The 21,917-nt window shown below is 39.1% G+C and overlaps 1 protein-coding gene across 1 annotated transcript in view; it reads right to left on the bottom strand.

Moving 5' to 3' along the window:
- Positions 1 to 13,939, bottom strand: part of LOC121388021 — a 29,280-nt gene extending 15,341 nt beyond the window's left edge. Inside the window, exon 1 of the mRNA XM_041519221.1 lies at positions 13,483 to 13,939. Coding sequence (XP_041375155.1) covers positions 13,483 to 13,534 — 52 coding nt within the window. The 5' untranslated portion in view covers positions 13,535 to 13,939. The remainder of the gene's footprint in view (positions 1 to 13,482) is intronic.
- Positions 13,940 to 21,917: the final 7,978 nt, after the last annotated feature.

Below are 21,917 nucleotides of genomic sequence, written 5' to 3'. Positions count from 1 at the left end.
AGTTATGTTTCGTTTTGTTTAATGACACCACTAGAGCACATTGATTTATTAATCATCGGGTATTGGATGTCAAACATTTGGTAATTTTGACATATAGTCTTAGAGAGGAAACCCGCTACATTTTTCAATTAGTAGCAGGGGATCTTTTATACACAACACTCCACAGACAGGATAGCTCATACCACAGCCTTTGATATACCCGTCGTGGTGCATTGGCTGGAACGAAAAATAGCCCAATAGGTCCACCGACGGGGATCGATCCTAATCCGACCGCGCATCAAGCGAGCGCTTAACCACTGGGCTACGTCCCTCCCCTAACAGTGATACTACATGGTGATGTATACTCAACAACGAAAGTTTAGCTAATGTTAAAAGAAATGGCATAACATTTATAAATTAGCCTATTTTTATTAATTAGTATTCACATCTGAAATGGTTACCATGTACAAACAGCATAAACTCATCAACCTTTGACTTAACACAACAGGAGGACCTGGTTTTCTTTTAAGTTTATTCAACCATGGCAAATTTAGAAGTCATAAAATATATTTGCTGAACTTTCGTTGTTGAGTATATATTTCGCTAAAACAGCCGTCGAGTCACGAAGCTTGTGTCGATGAATGAGTTTTATACACTGTGACCTGATTGTGCGGTGTCACAGCTGAAGAAAAACCCCTCTCGAAACAAGACTATCTTGTCAACACACTTTCATTCATCAACCCACTTGAGTTAATGTTGGTATCAGTTATTTGGCCATATGCCACTGTAGTAATTATACTGGTGACCAGTTTAATGGACCAACACACACGCATGCATGCACGCAGATATTTAACACACTGAATACATTTTAAACGTTATTCTTGCTATATATAGTATTACAGTTTTATAGAGGATGAATGAAATGAGCTACGTGTGTGTTTACCTATACCTCTACGCGTTTTAAACGATGGCTGTTTGGTGTGTCATTTCGACATGTGGTTTTAGGTTTGAAAAAGGATATCCACACATGATACTTCTACAAAAGTTTAAAGTTTGTTTCGGATAATGACACTACTAGAGCACACTGATTTATAATTAATTGATTTACTGGATGTCAAATATTTGGTAATTTTGACACAGTCTTACAGGGGGCGGGACGTAGCCCAGTGGTAAAGCGCCCGCTCGATGCACGGTCGGTCTGGGATCGATCCTCGTCGGTGGGCCCATTGAGCTATTTCTCGTTCCAGCCAGTGCACCCCGACTGGTATATCAAAGGCCGTGGTATGTACTACCCTGTCTGTGGGATGGTGCATATAAAAGATCCCTTGCTGTTAATCGAAAAGAGTAGCCCATGAAGTGACGACAGCGGGTTTCCTCTCTCAATCTGTGTGGTCCTTAACCATATGTCCGACGCCATATAACCGTAAATAAAATGTGTTGAGTGTGTCGTTAAATAAAACATTTCCTTCTTCTTCTTCATAGTCTTAGAGAGGAAACCCGCTACATTTTTCCATTAGTAGCAAGATATTTTTTATATGCACCATCCCACAGACAGGGTAGCACATACCACGACCTTTGATATACCCAATGGGCTTGGCTTACTTCTGCTAAAAGACTGGACCCTAAATACCCCAGTCTTTGGAATACCAGTAGTGGGATTCTGGTTGGAACGGTAGAACATTATTGGATATACCACTGAACTTCAACTTGCTCTTAGCGGGAAGAAATAAAAAAAAGGATGGTTGAACACTAGCATCAGTTGCGAATCTAAGGAGCTACCTAGGGGCCCGCCAGCCTAAATTTTGCTAGTTATATTTTTATTATATTTTTTTTATTTTTTACGTTGGAATCCTAGGAATCTCTTCGGCCACATGTCATTATGCACATAGTTCAAGCTATTCAGGGAAATATAACCAGTATGACACACGTGTGTCATAATTATGATTATAATACTGGTTATATTCCCCTGTATACCTTGAACTATGTGGATAATAAATCTAATTTTTATCCACATAGACCAAGATATTCAGGGAAATATTTAAATATACTAGTACATGTACTAAATTTATTTCGGAGTGTATAAACACCTTTAAAAAAAATCCTGGCAGTCCCCTGTGGAAACTGTTAATGGTACACTGAATGCAAATTTATTGTTTTCTTATCAGCCATGTGGATTTATAGTTTCATGTCTTGCCTTATTTACATCATCCACGTGTATCTATCATCAGTTACAAGATGCCTCACCCACACCACGACTAATCACATTTACAGTTTGGATAAAGAACTTGGGTAACACCTAAACACCGACGTTCTTCTGATAACCGCGGAAGTGCCTCACAGCTGGTCAACGTTTAATTGGCTGCTATATCTGCGCCAGCCGCTAAACTGCTCGTAATTAATATTGTTCAGTCATCGCCAAGGAAAGAAGCCTCGTTACATTCCATGAGCTAACTCTATTTGGCTTTTATTAGTGAAGCTAAAACGTAACTCTTATTACAGATATCCGCTCCGTGGTTTGGTTCTCTAATACTCACAAATTAAGTCAGGTCAGGTCAGGTCAGGTCATAGGTTTTAACATGCTCATTCAGAACAAGCTGTTTTAGCACACGCTTGCCATGGGCGCAGGTGTCGGCCCATGCCGGCTCCTCCATCCAGGACTGGAAATGGTTTGGGGGTGGGTGGGAGGAGGGACCGCTCGTGCTGGCGAGAAAGCACCGGCAGCCCGACAAATGTCCCGTAGGATTAAGTAAAAAATATAAAGATTGCGCAGTTTTCATGAGAAATGGAGCTATCGAGCAATCTGATTAACATTAGCTCTACTGGTCTACCAGTAGATCTAACAGCATTGCGTGGGCTCCCATGCCCAGGTGACATTTCATCTATAAATAATAATTTAAATATCGACCAATTACACTTCGCCTTTTATCGCGTTATTTGGGAGCATACAAATTCTAAAAATATCGGGCGAGACTATTTATGCAATAGGCGAACTTGTTGGTCTATTTCAACATTAAAAAAACAGGGGGGGAGGGGGGGAGTGCAGTAATACATTCTGGATTGTATACTAGTTTAAACAGATTTTATGGCTATACCATCACGGGTTTTTTTTTCTTCAAAATTTTATATTGAAATTAATTTCCGGCATGCTTCGTAATTCACCCGAATCATTTCGTATACCCTCGGCATAATCCCGAATGTTTTTAAATTCTTTTAAGATTACTGTCATGATTTTGCAAGTAAGGTTTTGATTGGTCGAATGAAAGGTCAACTGAACTTGAGCTCCAACGGGGTGCTGTTAGATCCACAGGTAATAGTAATTAACCAGTGGAGCTAATTTTAATTAGATTGAGCTATCCAGTAATTTTTATTTATATTTTATAGTTGAGACTCTGGTAAGCAGTCATCCAAGAATGTTAGAAAGTTTGACCGATTAATGCATGACCGGCCACGGTGGCGTCGTGGTTAAGTCATCGGACACAAGGCTGGTAGGTACAGGGTTCGCACCCAGAGCGAGTTTTAATAACTCAGTGGGTAGCACAAACGCTATTTGTCAAAAATAAAATATTTTAACTGAATAAGTACTGAGAATTTCTACTCTTTTTGATTAGCAGCAAGGGATTTTTATATGCACTATCCCACAGACAGGATAGTACATACCACGGCCTTTGTTACACCAGTTGTGGAGCACTGGCTGGAACGAGAAATACCCCAATGGGCCCACCGACGGAAATCGATCCTAGAACGATCGCGCATCAGGCGAGCGCCGCAATTTACTTGAATGATTAAACTTAAATTTGAGCAAAGCCAATAATTTAAATGTGTACTCTTTTGAGAACAATAGACACCTACGGCAACATGTTGGCTTGAAGTCTTTTCTCTGCACTTCTGGAACTGGGGACCGGCCTCGGCGGCGTCGTGGTAGGCCATCGGTCTACAGGCTGGTAGATACTAGGTTCGGATCCCAGTCGAGGCATGGGATTTTTAATCCAGATACCGACTCCAAACCCTGAGTGAGTGCTCCGCAAGGCTCAATGGGTAGGTGTAAACCACTTGCACCGACCAGTGATCCATAACTGGTTCAACAAAGGCCATGGTTTGTGCTATCCTGCCTGTGGGAAGCGCAAATAAAAGATCCCTTGCTTCTAATCGGAAGAGTAGCCCGTGTAGTGGCGACAGCGGGTTTCCTCTCAAAATCTGTGTGGTCCTTAACCATATAACCGTAAATAAAAAATGTGTTGAGTGCGTCGTTAAATAAAACATTTCTTTCTCTTTGTTTTTTCTTTCTGGAACTGTTACATTGGTAATGCTGTGCACACTAGAGCACACTGATTTAATAACCATCGGTTTAGAGGAAAGCCGCTACATGTTTCCATTAGCAGCAAGGGATCTTTTATATGCACCACCTCACAGACATGATAGCACATACGACGGCTTTTGATATACCAGTGAGGGGCGGGACGTAGATCAGTGGTACAGTGCTCGCCTGATGCGAGATACATCTAGGATCGATACACGTCGGTGTGCCCATTGGGCTATTTCTTGTTCCATCCAGTGCTCCACAACTGGGGTAACAAAGGCTGTACTATGTACTATCCTATCCGTGAGATGATGCATATAAAAGATCCATTGCTGCTAATCGAAAAGAGTAGCCCATGAAGTGGCCACAGCAGATTTCCTCTCTCAATATCTGTGTGGAACTTAACCATATGTCCGACGCCATATAACCTTAAATATAATGTGTTGAGTGCGTCGTTAGATAAAACATTTCCTTGATCTACCAGTGACTCGTTGTGCACTGACTGAAACGAGCCCGCTGATATAATTGTTTTTTTTCTTCAACAACCCTTTTCACACATCAGGTTAAAATAGTTTCACTACACAGGTTTTAATTCAAAAGAATTCAACGCACGTAGCGGTGTCCATTTCATCTGAACACTTACCCTGTTTGGTCAGGTATAACTTTACAGTATCGATTGAAATTTAATGTTCAAGCATTAACACTTCTTTTACAACGTGTGACACGGCAGCCAACGTGCTGTTTGAGACGTCATTTGAATATTTACCATAAAACAAAGCCCGCTGTATGCCGGTATTCATATCAACGGACCAACTCCACTGTGCATATTCAAACAGCCCAGTCGGTATGGATTGCGACAATATTTATTCAAGTCATAAAACACGTTTATATTCACAGCTGCTTGAATGCCCCGCGGGATGAGTTTTAGGTGTATTACCTGCATGCTGTTAATATGTTAGAAAATGCTCTGCGGGTATTTACAGCACTTAAATACACGAGGATCTTTTTCTATAGGTAGTTATACCATTTGTCTAGCTTGTGTTTTCTCTTTCTTTGTCTAACTGTCTGCCTGTCTGTCTGTCTCCCTGTGTGTGTGTGTGTGTGTGTGTGTGTGTGTGTGTGTGTGTATTGATGTATGTATTGATGTATGTATGTACTGATGTATGTATGTACTGATGTATGTATGTATTAATGTATGAATATCTATATATTGTATGCATGTCGGTTTGACTATTGCATAATTGCATGCATGTATGCATGTCTGTCTGTCTGTCTGTCTGCCCCCCCCCCCTCTCTCTCTCTCTCTCTCTCTCTCTCTCTCTCTGTGTGTGTGTGTGTGTCTCTCACTGTCTGTCTGTCTGTCTCTCTCTCTGTCTCTGTCTCTGTCTCTATGTATATATATATATATATATATATATATATATATATATATATATATATATATATATATATATATATATATATATATATATATATATTAGCTATCTCTAAAATATAAAAAATCATGTTACTATATTAAACGGCTACTAACAATGGGCCTAACGTCAACAGCGGAGAGAATGACAATATCCCGATTAAGACGGGTAGTCGCGTATAAAATACTCCCTGCTGCTAATGGAAAAATGTAGAGGGTCTTCAGTTAAAAGTTAAAGCTTGTTCTGTTTAACGACACCACTAGAGCACATTGATTAATTAATCATCGGCTATTGGATGTCAAACATTTGGTAATTCTGACACAGTCATCAGCGGAAATCCGCTACATTTTCTTACTGCTGCAAGGGATCTTTTATATGCACTTTCCCACAGGCAGGAAGTCACATACCACAGCATTTGAACAGTTGTGGTGCACTGGTTGAAACAAGAAAAACCCCAGTCAGTTGAATGGATCCACCTAGGTGGTTCGACCCTCTGTGTGTGTGTGTGTGTGTGTGTGTGTGTGTGTGTGTGAGAGAGAGAGAGAGAGAGAGAGAGAGAGAGAGAGAGAGAGAGAGAGAGGGAGAGAGAGAGAGAGAGAGAGAGAGAGAGAGAGAGAGAGAGAGAGAGAGAGAGTGTGAGTGTGTGAGTGAGAGAGAGAGAGAGAGAGAGAGAGAGAGTGTGTGTGTGAGAGAGAGAGAGAGAGAAGAGAGAGAGAGAGAGAGAGAGAGAGAGAGAGAGAGAGAGAGTGTGAGAGAGAGAGAGAGAGAGAGAGAGAGAGAGAGAGAGAGAGAGAGAGAGAGAGTAAATTAAAGACATGTTTATGATCTACATCAGATCTACACCACGTCTTTATGCTACACATGAAATTAAATCCAATGTTTGTACTGTTACCCTACAAAACAAACAGCGACATCTAAACTTAAAAACGACCTGTCGAACAATCTCAATAGATGTCACAACTCGCGTTTAGTACGACCTATTTATCCTAGATATATTTTCTAACCGGCCGTATACAAACGTGACAGGCAATTCGTTTAGGAAATGATAAAGCCGCCTCTAAGCAAACAGAACAGATAAATATGTGTACCATCAATTCGACTCCCACAAACAACAGTAACATATGTGGCTACAACTGCTGAAATAAATCAAAATACAATGGAGGTTATGCTGCTAGTTGCATTGAGAATACTACATGAGTGGCTGTTAGATACCATTTATCTCACGAGTAATTTTAAAATGTATCTAACGAGCAAAAGCGAGTTTGATACGTTTTTAAACAACGAGTTGTGATATCAACGGACACGAATGTATTACTTACTCTATTTCTTACATATCCTCAAAAACCAGGTTTCCACTTTAACATCTTTTTTTACTAAAAGATATTTACAACTCTTTGCACTTGTAGCTGACTTTCGCGTCACAGTCACATGATTGTTAGGTTAACTATACGTCACAATGTAATCGATTTCCATCGTGTTGTTTTTCATTGGATATATGGCACTGGTGACCTGGTCATCACCTAAGAGCAGCCAGTCGTATGTCTTGAAATTGTTAACGCACGTACGTGTATGTGTCATCATAAATAACGTATGGTGTTCTCACCAACGGGTGTGTAAGAAATTACGTGATGCGCACAAAAATGTCATCTTATTTTCTGAAGAACCCCGCACATGTTTGGAACACTATAATAACTGGTACAATGCTATGACTCTAGGTTCAAATTAAATTACAAGAATTGATGTACACCTATTAGTATTTTGTAGCTTCTGAGTGTCCATGAATCGTCACTGTTCCCTAATCGGTGCGGGGTGGGTGGGGGGGTGGGGTGAACCTTAATATGCCCACGTTTACTTCTATAAGACGGCAACCATCCTGGGGAGGAATATTTTTAAAAGGCTTTTATAAATTGCTTGGAATAAGGTGGCTACTTTGGTTAACGCACCATTGATGTCCTCGTTATACCTTTAAATGCTTTTATAAATTGCTAGAATGAGGTGGCTACCTAGGCTAAGGCACGACAGGTGTCAACATTATACTTCGCGTGCTTTAACTTCTCAGTGGAAGCAGTTTTTAAGGATGGCTCTTCTACTGTAAAATGAGTAGTTACACGTCTTACTAGTAGCTTCTGGCACAGATGTGGGTGACTTCGATGTACAAGTACATGCAGATTGTTTGAGCCAACATGGCCAAACATCAAATGTAGCTTAAGGCGAATCTAAGACATTCTATTTCTAAATACAAATGAAAAAGTTTGTTTTCTTTAACGACACCACTAGAGCACATTTATTTATTAATCATGGGCTATTGGATGTCAACCATTTGGTAATTTTTACACATCAGTGGCGTAGGAAGGTACCAAAAAGTATGGGGGGGGGGGGGGGGGGGCACACTTTTACACTATTATAAAGCAAATATAAAGCAAAATATCTGAAAAGTGGGGGTACGTGTCCCCCTTGCCCCCCCCCCCATCTTCCTATGCCAGTAGACATTCTTAAATAGAGAGGAAACCCGCTAAATGTTTCCATTAGTAGCAAGGGATCTTTTATAGGCACCATCCCACAAACAGGATAGCACATACCACGACCTTTGATATACCAGTCGTGGCGCACTGGCTGGATCAAGAATTAGCCCCGTGGGCCCACCGACGGGAATCGATCCCAAACCGACCGCGCATCAAACGAGCGCTTTTCCACTGGGCTACGTCCCGCCCCCTGCAGGTTGTTTGACCCAACATGACCAAAGACCTAATGCAGCTTAAGGCGAACCTAAGACATTCTAAATACAAATGAAAGAAGAATCTCTCTCTGCAAGCCTAGGCTGATAAATCTAGAGATACGCTGACCAGTACGTTTATTTCTGCAGGAAGGATGCCTCAAAATCAGCATGGTAGAGCACCATTTAGTGACTGGATTACCAAAGCAATCATTAATTTTAAGACATGCCTACATGCACCGAGTGTTCAAGCACGTATGTCATGGACACACACGTGTGCTTGAAATGCTGACAAACAGTGACTAGTTTGGTCATTGATGCTAAGCAGGGGTACAATTCGCGTGCTTGATTCCGTGGCTGGTGATCAAAGTCATGGTTGATGAGCAGAGTCATGCAGAGTCATGCAGCCGCGGGCTTTCTCAGTGATGCGTGTTGACCGGCCTCGGTGATGTCGTGTTAAGTCATGGGCTGGTAGGTACTGGGTTCGCAGCCCGGTACTGGCTCCCTCCCAGAGTGAGTGTTAACGACTCAGTGGGTAGGTGTATGGTAAGACCATTACACCTTCTTCTCTCTCACTAACAACTAACAACTAACTCAATGTCTTGGACAGACAGCCTAGATAGCTGAGGAATGTGCCCAGGACAGCGTGCTTGAACCGTAATTCGATATAAGGACGAAAATATGGGAAGGGGAGCGGAGGGGACTGGAGTGGGGGGGGGGGAGGAGGGGAAGGGAGAGGAGGAGACGGGAGGGGATGGGAAGGGGAGCGCAGGGGACGGGAGGGGAGGGAGGGGAGGGTAAGGGGAGCGGAGGGGACGGGACGGGAAGGGAAAGGAGGGGACGGGAGGGGAGGGATGGGAGGGAAGGGAGGGGAGGGGACGGGAGGGGATGGGAGGGATGGGAGAGATGGGGACGGGAGGGGAGGGGAGGAATGGGATGGGAGGGGATGGAAGGAGATGGGATTTGGTACCAATAGACAGATCAAACAATGGCAGTACTTCCATGTTTAAAGGGGTATTTGATTGTAAAAAAAAATAACATTTACAAAATAACACCCTCGTATATTTAGAGCATAAACTATTAAACATAAAATATATCGAAATATTAAAATATTGCGTGTCCTAAAATTCCAATATTTGTCATAAAAATAATAACCTTTACAGAACTGGTGTATCAAATGACATGATAGTGTGATGCCCGATTTACGGAAAACAAAACCAAACAAGAAGAATAAGAACAATGCAAAAACATGCACTTGCTAATATATGGTATAAAAGATTCAGATAAATGTGAATTTTGTCATGTTACAGTTGGTTATGTAGAGTGTTATAAACTGGATATTCTTTAAAAAAACCTAAAATCAAACTTCATGTGAATGCACAAACAATTGTTTTAGGCAAACCTAACTATTCTAAAAAAATATAATATTATAAGTTTAATACTGCTAATTGCCAAACCATGCATATACAAATCAAAATGTTAACGTTAACTGGCTTCCAGAATAGTCTGAACATGTATTCCCATAATATAGATAAGTATATTTCCATAATAAATAACAGAACAAACCAATTTGAAGAAAAGTGGAATTGTTGGAGAAAACTAACTGTATAAAGTATAATGTATATTTATCTTTCAGAATTATTTATCGGTACATTATATTTACAAAATTGATATACAGATTTATTACGTTAATATTTATAATATTAATACGTATGAGCCCCTTTTATAATGCATTATCTATTTTATTCTTATATGTTTATATATTGTATATTGTTGTGGTGAAATAAGAAAAAAAAGAATAAGACAAAAAAGAATTAGAACAGTGAAAAAAAAGAAGAAAAAAGCCATCAATAAACACCAAACAAAACACACAAAAAACCCAAACAAACCAGACACACAAATACTACTATTTTGATGTTGTTATCTAGTTTAATTTATGTTGCTAACTGGGTAGTGTCATCTGTTTGACATAAAGGTAAATGGTGTTTTAGCAATGTGTCGGTAAGGTATGCTTTTGATGATGTGGTATGTATACAGTTATGTACAGCTGTTAGTTAAAGGAAATGCCGGATACGTTAGCGAAATGTTTCAAAACTGTTAGTCCGGCAGTGGGTAATGCATGCACGTGTTATGCGTAATTCTAGAATACTAGATCACGTTTTTATTTCTACACAACACAGAATACGAGAGAAAATAAGAAGAAGAAAACTTGTTTACATTAGAACTCTCTTTTAAAACGTGGCTGATTGTAAATTACACCAGGGAAAAAAAAAACCGACTAAAAAAACCCACCCCAAAACCCCCAACTAAACAGTAAACGTATCTCAACGATAAAAATGTCAACACACACACATACACACACGCACTCAAAGACAAAATACATACACATACAGACAAGAAAAACGCACACACACAGAGAGAGAGAGACAGAGAGAGAGAGAGAGAGAGAGAGAGAGAGAGAGAGAGAGAGAGAGAGAGAGAGAGAGAGAGAGAGAGAGAGAACCCACACCCAACAAACAAAAACATAGACGATATACTCTACCACATTTCTTTTTACGAAAGACATGTTTTATTTAACGACGCACTCAACACATTTTATTTACGGTTATATGGGGTCAGACATATGGTTAAGGACCACACAGATATTGAGAGAGGAAACCCGCTGTCGCCACTTCATGGGCTACTCTTTCCGATTAGCAGCAAGGGATCTTTTATATGCACCATCCCACGGACAGGATAGTACATACCACGGCCTTTTATATACCAGTCGTGGTGCACTGACTGGAACGAGAAATTGCCCAATGGGCCCACCGACGGGGATCGATCCCACACCGACCGCGTATCGAGCGAACGCTGTACCACTGGCCTACGTCCCGCCCCTTGTTTTTACGTGTACGTTTTTAAAACGACTTGGTTGGACTTAGGAATAAAAACTGAAAGCGTTCCTAATACCAATGTTTTTGTGAAGGGTTTGTTTGTGGTAGTTTTTTTTTTTTTTTTTTTTTGTTTGTTGTTGTTTTTTGTGGGGTATTTTTTTTTTTTTTTGTTGGTGGGGGGGGGGGGTGTTGTTGTTGTTGTTTTTTGTCATTGATTTATTATTACTCGTCGGTTATTGGATTATGGATGCCAAACATTTTAATAATCCTGACAAATGACCGAATGTTTGACATCCAAATGCCCATGATTAATAAATCAATGTGCTCTAGTGATGTCGTTAAACAGAACAAACTCTTTTTTTTCACTTTGGTTCACAGGCAGTAATTAATTTTGGATATGTTATATTAATTTCACGTCCTGATGTTTGCGTGATAATCTGCCATCACCTGTCTGTAAGCTGGTACCACTCAATAGACGTACAGAGACCGAGACACACCTGCTGTCTGTCTGACAGGCGAGGCTGGGGTAACGCCCGTATGTACACACCGTCATTTCAGCAGGGGAACCGTACGCGATCCGCTAATCGGTTACCCTGTGAACCTTTATGTTTTTGAAATTAAAAGATGAAAAAATTTCTAGACTGATCTTTGGACAATATAATTATGCGCAATACCATCGTAGTCACATAGAAAAATTATATTCGTATCTCATTGCAAAATCAGTTTGTTTATAACAAAATTTGCAATGTCAACATGAGTATTATTTACCGTTACTTAGAAAACATGTAAACCTACTTATGTTTACCAAAGATTTTGAAATATTTAATTATTTACTTTATGCATGATCTCTTATTATTAAAGGTTTTCTTTCTTCATTTTTTATCTTCAGATTTGTTTAAGAAATGACATATATAAAAGAGGTGAAAGACACACTATGAGTGCTGTATATATCATAAAATAACTAAGGGGGGGGGGGGGGGGGGACAATAAATAAACATCGAGACATAGTAATATACGATCTTAGCGAAAAACCCCAAAACATTTGGTATTTTTCTGGATAGCAACTGCACCCCCACCCAGGGCTCGAACTTAAGAATTTGTCTCCCACGGCAATTTTTAAAAGAATTGCAATGGGTGAAACAGTCCACCGACGGCAATTTTGAACCTGCCTATGGCAATTTTTTTTAAACTGACATTTGCAGCAAATAAACCTGACTGAAAGGCTATCTTGTTATATGTAGACATCTTTTTAAATGTGCAAATGTTAAATATTGGCAGATAATGTGCACCACGTGTATACATTTCGTCATTGTGCCATCGGTGATGCTCTCTACCTACGGTAATTTATATCTCAACGACGGCATTTGCCGTCGGTGCCGCCGTTAAGTTCGAGCCTTGCCCACCACATATTTAGTTATTAATTTTCTTGATCAGATGACTCTTAGCATGCTAGAATTGATTTTAATGTAAATTAAGCTCAGACAGTTCACATTATAATTATTGGATGATGGATTTTATAACATGGTTCTTCGTCCATATCTATCTTTCTGTCCGAAGACATCTTGGAAGAGATTTTGAGAAATAAATAATTCATTTGAACTGTATTAAACTCTCACTATTCTTGTACTGTCCAGAACGCCGAGAGATGACCACCAACAGGCCTTCAGGGAGGCTGTTTGACGGTTTTGATGGGTGAAGGATAGTTATGTAGCGGGATACGGAAGCATACCCCCTCCCCCGCCTCCAATGTTTATATTTTTATTAAATTTTGTATGGTTTCTTAAGCGCTTTCCTAACATTTGAAGAAAAAAACAATAATGTAATAAATGAAAAATTTTAACGGTTTTCGAAGATTATTTTAATAGTTAGACAAATAATTATCATTCTTTCGTCTGTCTGTCTGTCTGTATATCTGTCTGTCTGGTCTGTCTGTCTGTGTTTCCATCTACACGGAAATGAATCTTTTAAGCTAAAAGGAACATTTTTTATATAAAAAAAAACAAATAATAAAAAAAGAAATATGGACTGTACCATTTCACAATCACACAGGTAGGTTCAAGTCTTGTTAATACGTAATTGCGTACGAATCCAACCTGTGACTGGAAATGGAAGTGATTGAATTATAAAATAAAACCCGCTTCGTTGTAAATAGATAATAAAATACGAAATAGCTGCTGTCTCACAGACACACAAGATTCTCACCTGTAAAAACGGAGACGACCAACAGGAGTATTGCCACAAAATGACATTCCATGGCTGTCCTTGTCGGGGTGTGTTATCCGCTCATTAAATACGTCCAGTCGTATGTTCCATACATTCCTGTAACATCAGGTAAGAGGAAGAAACCCGTACTCCATCTTTTCCCCGTTGGTACAACACTCGGAGTCTTCCGCTCAACCGTATGTTATTAAAGTGGTCGCTCAACTTTACACCAGGTCCCAAAACATAGCCCGAGCAGCCACCTTATAATCCCAAGCGCATATCTCGGTAGACCTACGCCACAAGTCAGGCTGTATTGATCCAACAACAGCAGACAAATTTAAAATATTTTTTGTATGCGAGTTCGGGGTTGGTTTTAGTTAGAGGCAATGATTAAAGCTGTCCGAATGGCTTTCACTGTCCACGCAATACCTGGGCAGCCCAATACACCGAACGCCCGGTTTTTGTGCCGTCAGATTCAAGTCGAAAAGAAAGAGTCTCTTGTATAAAATCCACCAAGCGTTAAGAATTTGCGAGGATATATCTTCTTTTTTTTTCGTCAATAGGAATTCCATGAAACAGGGCAAAGCATGCATCTAAGCAGTTGAATTAAAAAAAAGAGTTTCGGGTCAGGGGTTGGGGATTCATGCTGAGTCTCTTATAAAATCTCGGAGACATATGAGACACGATGGTTCTTTTATAACAACAATGTAGCTTTCTGTTTGTATACTTTGAAGACCGCCTCCTACCGCGTCAGTAAAATGATTTTTGGTTTATCCACACGTTAAAGGGAACCACGTGGAACATTTCCCCAACCCTCGAACATCAATATGCAACTGCTCTTTGTGTTTGGGAAGTTTTATGATACATTTATTTTTTAAAGATTGATGGTGATATCAGTTGAATTGTGTTACACGCTTCACTGACGCTAAATTGAAATAAGCCCAAGTAACACAAATTGAAGCAAATACAAAAACACAAAACAAACAAAAACAACCCAATATAATGTATAATATATACATAATGTATACTAGTATAGAGAGAGTAATCTGCCAAACCTTCATTTTAAAGTTAAAGTTTGTTTTGTTTAACGACACCACTTGAGCACATTAATTATCAGCTATTGGATGTCAAAGATTTGGTAACTCTGACATAGTCTTAGAGGAAACAGACAGTATAGCACATGCCACGGTTTTTGATATATCAGTCGTGGTGCACTGGCTAAAACGAGAAATAGCCCAGTGGGTCTACCGATGGGGATCGATCTTAGACCGACAGCGCGTCAAACGAGCGCTTTACCACTGGACTACGTCCCGCTCCTGATGGTTAAGAAGTACGGCAACATACCCAGCACAATTTTATAATGAGTGATTGTACAAAGGTGTTGATAGTTAAAAAAAACTGATACTCGTAACAGAAAGAACAGGTGCGAACCTGCAAACTAATTACGGAAACACCGCCAGGAAATAAATGGAGATTGTAGCTGTTAAGTGTTACCTTCCACTCATTCACAAACCGCAGCTATTTAAACTATTCAAGTATTTTCCTATCTACGCCTATGTGTACGTGCTGCACGACAGACAGCCCACCATTTGTCCGTCCGTCCGTCTGTCTCTCATTCTCTCTCTCTCTCTCTCTCTCTGCGTGTCTCTCGATCTAAGGGACGGGACATAGACCAAGCTTAAAGCGCTTGCTTGATGCGCGGTCGGTTTAAGATCGATCCCCGTCGGTGCGCCCATTGGGCTATTTCTTGTTCCAGCCAATGCACCACGACTGATATATCAAAGGCCATGGTATGTGCTATCCTGTCTATAGGATGGTGCATATAAAAGATCCCTTTCTACTAATGAAAAAATGTAGCGGGTTTCCTTTCTAAGACTATATGTCAGAATTACCAAAGTGTCGAAATAACCATACTAGTGCTGAGTTGTCTTTTAACAAATAGTCCATGTACCAGATCCGTAACTGGTATCTGCCTGCACTTAATAAACTAATGTAATAGACTTTTGCAAGGAGTAGCTTTTTGGTGGGTACCACTCAGAAAATATAACGAGGCGAGGACAAATTCTTTTCAAATAGGAGAAACAAAATACATCATAACTTTGCAATCAAATTACCACTCGAAATGTTGATATTAAAGTCTTCTACAAACCAATATAATATGATATGTATAACTTGGATTAATAACTAGGTCAATGGTGATGGTTAAAATATGACACCTTGGCGTTAATGGTATCACTGCTTCATGTGTGAGGTACTGCCTTGAATGTGAATGATAGATACCATGCAAGTAATTAAATAGGTCATTGTTATATATATATATATATATATATATATATATATATATATATATATATATATATAGATATATATATATATATATATAGATAGATAGATAGATAGATAGATAGATGTATATATATAGATATATAGATATAGATAGATATATAGATATAGATAGATAGATAGAGATAGAGATAGATATATAGATATAGATATAGATAGATAGATAGATCTATGTATATATATATATATATATATATATATATATATGTGTGTGTGTGTGTGTGTGCGTGCGTGCGTGCGTGCGTGCGTGCTTTCACAATAGACGACAGAAAGTAATATTTACAAAACTAACTGAAAAGTATGAAACGTCCATAATTACTTTGCTGGCAATCAAGAGATCCTTACATGATAAAACGATTAAGTGGGTAAAATAGCTTTCAACTTCAGTAGAATGGACCACTTGCCTAAGATACATTACAGTGGTCAAGGAGGCAGGATTTAACTCAGTCGGTTAAGTGCTCGCTTTAGGTGCTTGCGTCACAGGATCGAACCACCTCAGTGGATCCATTCCGCTGATTGTTTTTTGTCTCTCGTTCCAACCAGTGCACCACAACTGAACAAAGGCCGTGGTATGTGCTTTCCTGTCTGTGGGAAAGTGCATATAAAAGATCCCTTGCCGCATTAGGAAACACGTAGCGAGTTTTCTCTGAAGCTCAGAATTACCAAATGTTTGACATCCAATAGCCGATGATTAATGAATCGATGTGCTTAAGTGGTGTCGTTAAACAAACAAACTTTAACTTTAATAGTAGTCAACTTCGATAGCCACCATAAAAAATTATATTAGTACCAATACCTCTGCACCCATATCATTCAGTTTATTCGTGAGAATTTGCCTTCGAAATAAAGAATATAGATTAACCCGATTAAAAATTGCAACAAGTAGGGACATTTATCATTCAAGATGATTTGCTGGTTTCATACACCACTGCACATGCAAGAAGTTTCTCTTGAACAGTTTATTTCTCAAGATTACAAATATACAGTTCAGTTTACTCCCAAAGGAACTATTTACATGCACAACTAGTGTCATATCCAGTCAGACTCTTGCAACCAGAGACGTAACCAATTCACAGGCATTGGTAGTCTCGGGAGTGGGTACATTCTGTTTACGATATTCACTGTTTCAGCTTAAAAGGTAGCTCGTTTTGGGTAATGCATTTTTTGTGTTTGTTGTTTAACACCACTAGAGCACATTGATTTATTAATCATCGGCTATTGGGTGTCAAACATTTGGTAATTTTGACATTGTCTTAGAGAGGAAACCCGCAATATTTTTCCATTAGCTGCAAGGAATATGTTATATGCACCATCCTACAGACAGGATAGCACATACTACGGCAATTTGATATACCAGTCGTGGTGCACTAACTGGAAAGAGAAATAGCCCAATTGGGACCACCGACGGGGATCGATCCCACACCGACCGCGCATCAAGCGAGCACTTTACCACTAGGCTACGTCTCGTCTCGGGTACTGCAGTGGGGCATCCTGGCTGTAGGAAATGGTTCCAATTTTTTTTTAGATCGCTGATATTATTATACAAGACAACTGCGAAGCGTTCCACCAACCGGAAGTGTGGATTATCTACATCTACTTTGGTCTAACAGGCCCGTACGCGGGGGGTGCGAGGGGTCCATCCGTGGATGTGTAAAAAATATATTTGACATATTTTGAGGCAAAGAAACATTTCAAATTTACTTCCCAGAATGCAGGAAAATTCATCTCCTGCATTCTAGATTTTAAAAAATGTCGGAGGGGCATGTCCCCGGACCCCCTAGCAACTCTGGCCCTTTACGTCGTCGATTAAGCCCCCCCCCCCTCCCCCCCCCAATATAAATTTCTGCGTACGGGCCTGTCTAAGGGTTGGTCACTATGTAGGTAAAGACTGTTACACATCAGTGCCATGCACCCCAGGCTGCCCTGTTACGTTTTCTAAAGAACATTCTTTATCAGAATGGCATCTACATCCGGCACATGAATTTAAAGACTAGCGTCTGCGTTCTTGTGGTCACGCGATAGAACTGAGCGATTGGTTCCACAAAGAATAACTATGGTACCAGATGTAATGGTTATTTACAAGTCTTCGATCGGGCCATTCTACTGGGGTGCAAAATGTACTAGCCCGCCAGTATTTCTACTAGTCCACCAGCCCATAGATCAAAATATTATTGTTTAACAATATTATAATATACATTTCAAATGATAGATATACATTTGACAAAAACATTAGTAATAAATAACACGTGGTTGGCCAAGTGATCAATATCACATGGCAAACGAAATAAAAAAAGACCCCCTCCCCCCTCCTCCATCCCTCACACCTTGATTATCAAAACCAGATCGTCCGTCGGACTAGTAGTTGTAGTTGCATAGGCGTACGAGCTTCCATCACTGTAGGGGCTGGCTTCTGCCCGAATTAAACAAAAATGCACTAACCTGGATAACTACATTTATTGTTATTAGCAAACAGCTATATAGGATTGCAAACGAATCACTACGCATTTTTACATGAATAATAACTAATTTTGAGGGTAGAATGATGTAAAAAGGTCTCAGGTTAGCACATTTTGCACGAATAATGTATAATGTTTTTACGAATTTGATGTTTTTCTTCAGCACTGCCTCACCCCAACCCCTGTCTCGTACGCTTATGGCTCGAGGTGCACCGAACTGTAGATGAAGCAGTCAATACCACAAGTCCTGCCATTGGTGATAAATGTGAGTGTTTGTTGTCAAAAAACCCCACATTAGTTTCATCTTTACAAAAAATGTATACAATTTTATTTCATCTAGTACCACTGTGTCAAGTAGACTTGTGCTTGAAACGTAAAAAAAAAAAAATCAAATTTTGTGTGAAACTAGGGGCGTTCTAAAAACATCTGGTTATACCGAAAATGAGCCATGAAAGGTACCATTTTCTTTAATTAATACTTTGAGGTAGGGGTTGTAGTACTGATATTTATGGGTCATAGATTAGTTGATATATTGCATATAATGTTTTTAAACACAAACGTTAAAGGGACATTCCTGAGTTTGCTGCAATTTTTAAGATGTAATTTACTAACAGAGACTTTTTAACGATTGTAATTACATATTACTGGCTGTATATTAAACGTGTTTCGGATCGTTCTAGTATTTGTACTAGGTTAAATTTCATTTTGTTTCCTAAAATATTTTTGTTCGTACGTACGAAATTATTTGAAGACAAAATCCAGTTTGGGCTTCTTACAAATATTAAGACGACCAGAAACACATTGAATATACAGACACGGATATTCTAAACCAGAAAATATAATTAATATGTAAGTTTAATCGTAGAAATATTTTAATAGTCGAAAACATCTTACAAGGCAGAAACTCAGGAATGTCCCTTTAACATGGTCGCCTATGAAATATTATTTGATATAGTATACCCTACAGTCTTCTCACTTGACAAGCGGATCATCCATTAGAGGGAGGAAAATACCCAACAAGGTAAAGTTGTAACAGGTTTTTTTTTTTAGTTGTTTTAACTCTCCAAATTGAGTACTAGTATTTATACTGTATAGTTAGATTAATTACTACATTCAGCTGTATGTAGCCAACACATCTGTCGGACACACCGCAAGTCCACAGCTTCTCGTAAACAAACGGACAAACACGTGTTTCAACTTTCATGTCTAAAACACGATAGTCACAAGTAGGATATGCTAAAATGCGGACGCTTGAACGGAATATTCCTAACTTGGTCATCCAGGCACACGGACCGAGCGCGCGTGCGCGTGTATGTTTGTGTGTGTGTGTGGGGGGGGGGGGGGGGTCATCGGAATATTTGAGATAATTTAATTTTAATGTTTACGTTTTGTACTCATTGCCGTTTTATACGCTTGTTATTTAGTTCACATTTTATGATGAATTGTACATAATTATATGTTGATTGGTCTGCCTATAAATTCGTTGTTTGCATGCGAGATTTTAACTGACTCTTTTCCGAGGGTTCAAACATGCTTACTATGGGTACGAAAAGACAGGAATTTGTAAAATAATAATAATAATAATAATAAAATGGATTACTGTATGTTCTTTCGTCCACTACATACATTTACACTCTGGTACACACTTTATTATGAATTGTCTCTGCGATATAAGCAGTTGCGAGACGATATTTTCCTTGATCGCTATATTATTATTATTATTATTATTATTATCGCAGGATCGAACCACCTCGGTGGATCCATTCAGCTGATTGGGTTTTTTTCTTTTCTTGTTCCAGTGAGTGCACCACAACTGAACAAAGGCCGTGGTATGTGCTTTTCTGTCTGTGGGAAAGTGCATATGAAAGATCCCTTGCAGTATTAGGAGAAATGTAGCGGGTTTCCTGTGATGACTACGTGTCAGAATTACCAAATGTTTGATAGCCGATGAAATCTTAATGAATCAATGTGCTCCAGTCGTGTCGTTAAACAAACAAACTTTAACTTTTATAGTTGTTTTAACTCTCCAAATTGAGTACTAGTATTTATACTGTAGAGTTAGATTAATTACTACATTCAGCTGTATGTAGCCAACACATCTGTCGGACACACCGCAAGTCCACAGCTTCACGTAAACAAAACGGACAAACACGTGTTTCATGTCTAAAACACGATACAGTCACAAGTAGGATATGCTAAAATGCGGACGCTTGAACGGAATATTCCGAACTTGGTCATCCAGGCACACGGACCGAGCGCGCGTGCGTGTGTATGTTGTGTGTGTGTGTGTGGGGGGGGGGGGGGGGTCCATCGGAATATTTGAGATAATTTAATTTTAATGTTTGATTAAAAATATCTTGATTCATATTAAAGTGATTCGTCCTCCCACTAGAATGCCAAGTGGGACGTAATACTTCGACGTCAGACTATGATGTCATCGATTGGCGCACTACAACCTTATAGGAACGTCAACGAAACGAGATGAGTGATAAAAATTAAGATTGATTATGGGTAATAAATACGATATAAAACCCTCGTGAAATAATTTTCATTATCACTCGGTAAAGCTCGTGACAGTTGAAAATTATTTCACTCGTGACATAAACATGATACGAAATGGAAGCTCGTTTAATATCCGATTTATAATGTGTTAAAGGGACAGACCCTAGTTTGAGCTCATGAAAATGCACACTACAAACCTATAAAACATTTGAATAAAGTTACAATTGAGTGAAACATGAGTTTGTGACTTTCAAATGATGAAATACCCTCTAAAATAAGACTAAAACTCGACTCCATAACTGTTACTTCTCAGAGGCAAGTGCGTTTTTAAAAATATGAGAAATGCATTTTGTGATATTAAAAACACCAGGATGACCAAAAACACTTCGAATGTACGGAAATAGATAATCTAACCAATAAAATCTAAGTAAAGTATGATTTCAGTTGTCAAAAACGGCTCTAATAGTCAAAAATATTCTTTAGTGTTTAAAAACTAAGGTATGTCCCTTTAAAATACATGTAAAAAAAATAATAGCGAAATAAATTATTAATGTTTCATTATCTTATACTAATGTTAAACATTCCACTCCGTGTTTATATAATGTTATCACTGGTTTGGTCGTAGCCATGTCCTTTCCGCCTTATATCATGGAAACGCCAACTAGCGGGAAACGTATGGAATGCAGAATACTGAACGTTTTACAAAACAAGTTTATTATATTGTGCATTGATGATACAGTTTTTTTATTTTGATATCTGTCTTAGTTTTAAAACGATGCTTGATACAAAACAAAATGTAATACTAATGAAAATGTACTCTACCTACTATCATAAACGTAGGAGACAGGGGCCGAGGGGGTCAACTGTCCCCCTATTGCTGAATCAAATCCACAAATTCGGGCAAAAACGATTGAGATATTCTGGTAAAATGTGCTAACCTGAGACCTTTTTACTGTGCATTTCCATCATTCTACTCGCAAATTTAGTAAAAATGCGTAGCGATTCGTTTGCAACCTATATATATTTCGCGGTAAAGCTATTATGAATAAATGTTGTTATCCAGATTCGGGAATTTTCGTTTAATTCGGGCAAAAAAACAAGAAGAAGCCTGCATCTCCCTTCCCCCTACAAAAA

Source organism: Gigantopelta aegis, chromosome 14 (genome assembly GCF_016097555.1).
Source record: "Gigantopelta aegis isolate Gae_Host chromosome 14, Gae_host_genome, whole genome shotgun sequence".
NCBI classification, from domain to species: domain Eukaryota; kingdom Metazoa; phylum Mollusca; class Gastropoda; order Neomphalida; family Peltospiridae; genus Gigantopelta; species Gigantopelta aegis.
The sequence above is the reverse complement of the archived record's forward strand: the minus strand, read 5'-3'. Positions and strand labels throughout refer to the sequence as shown.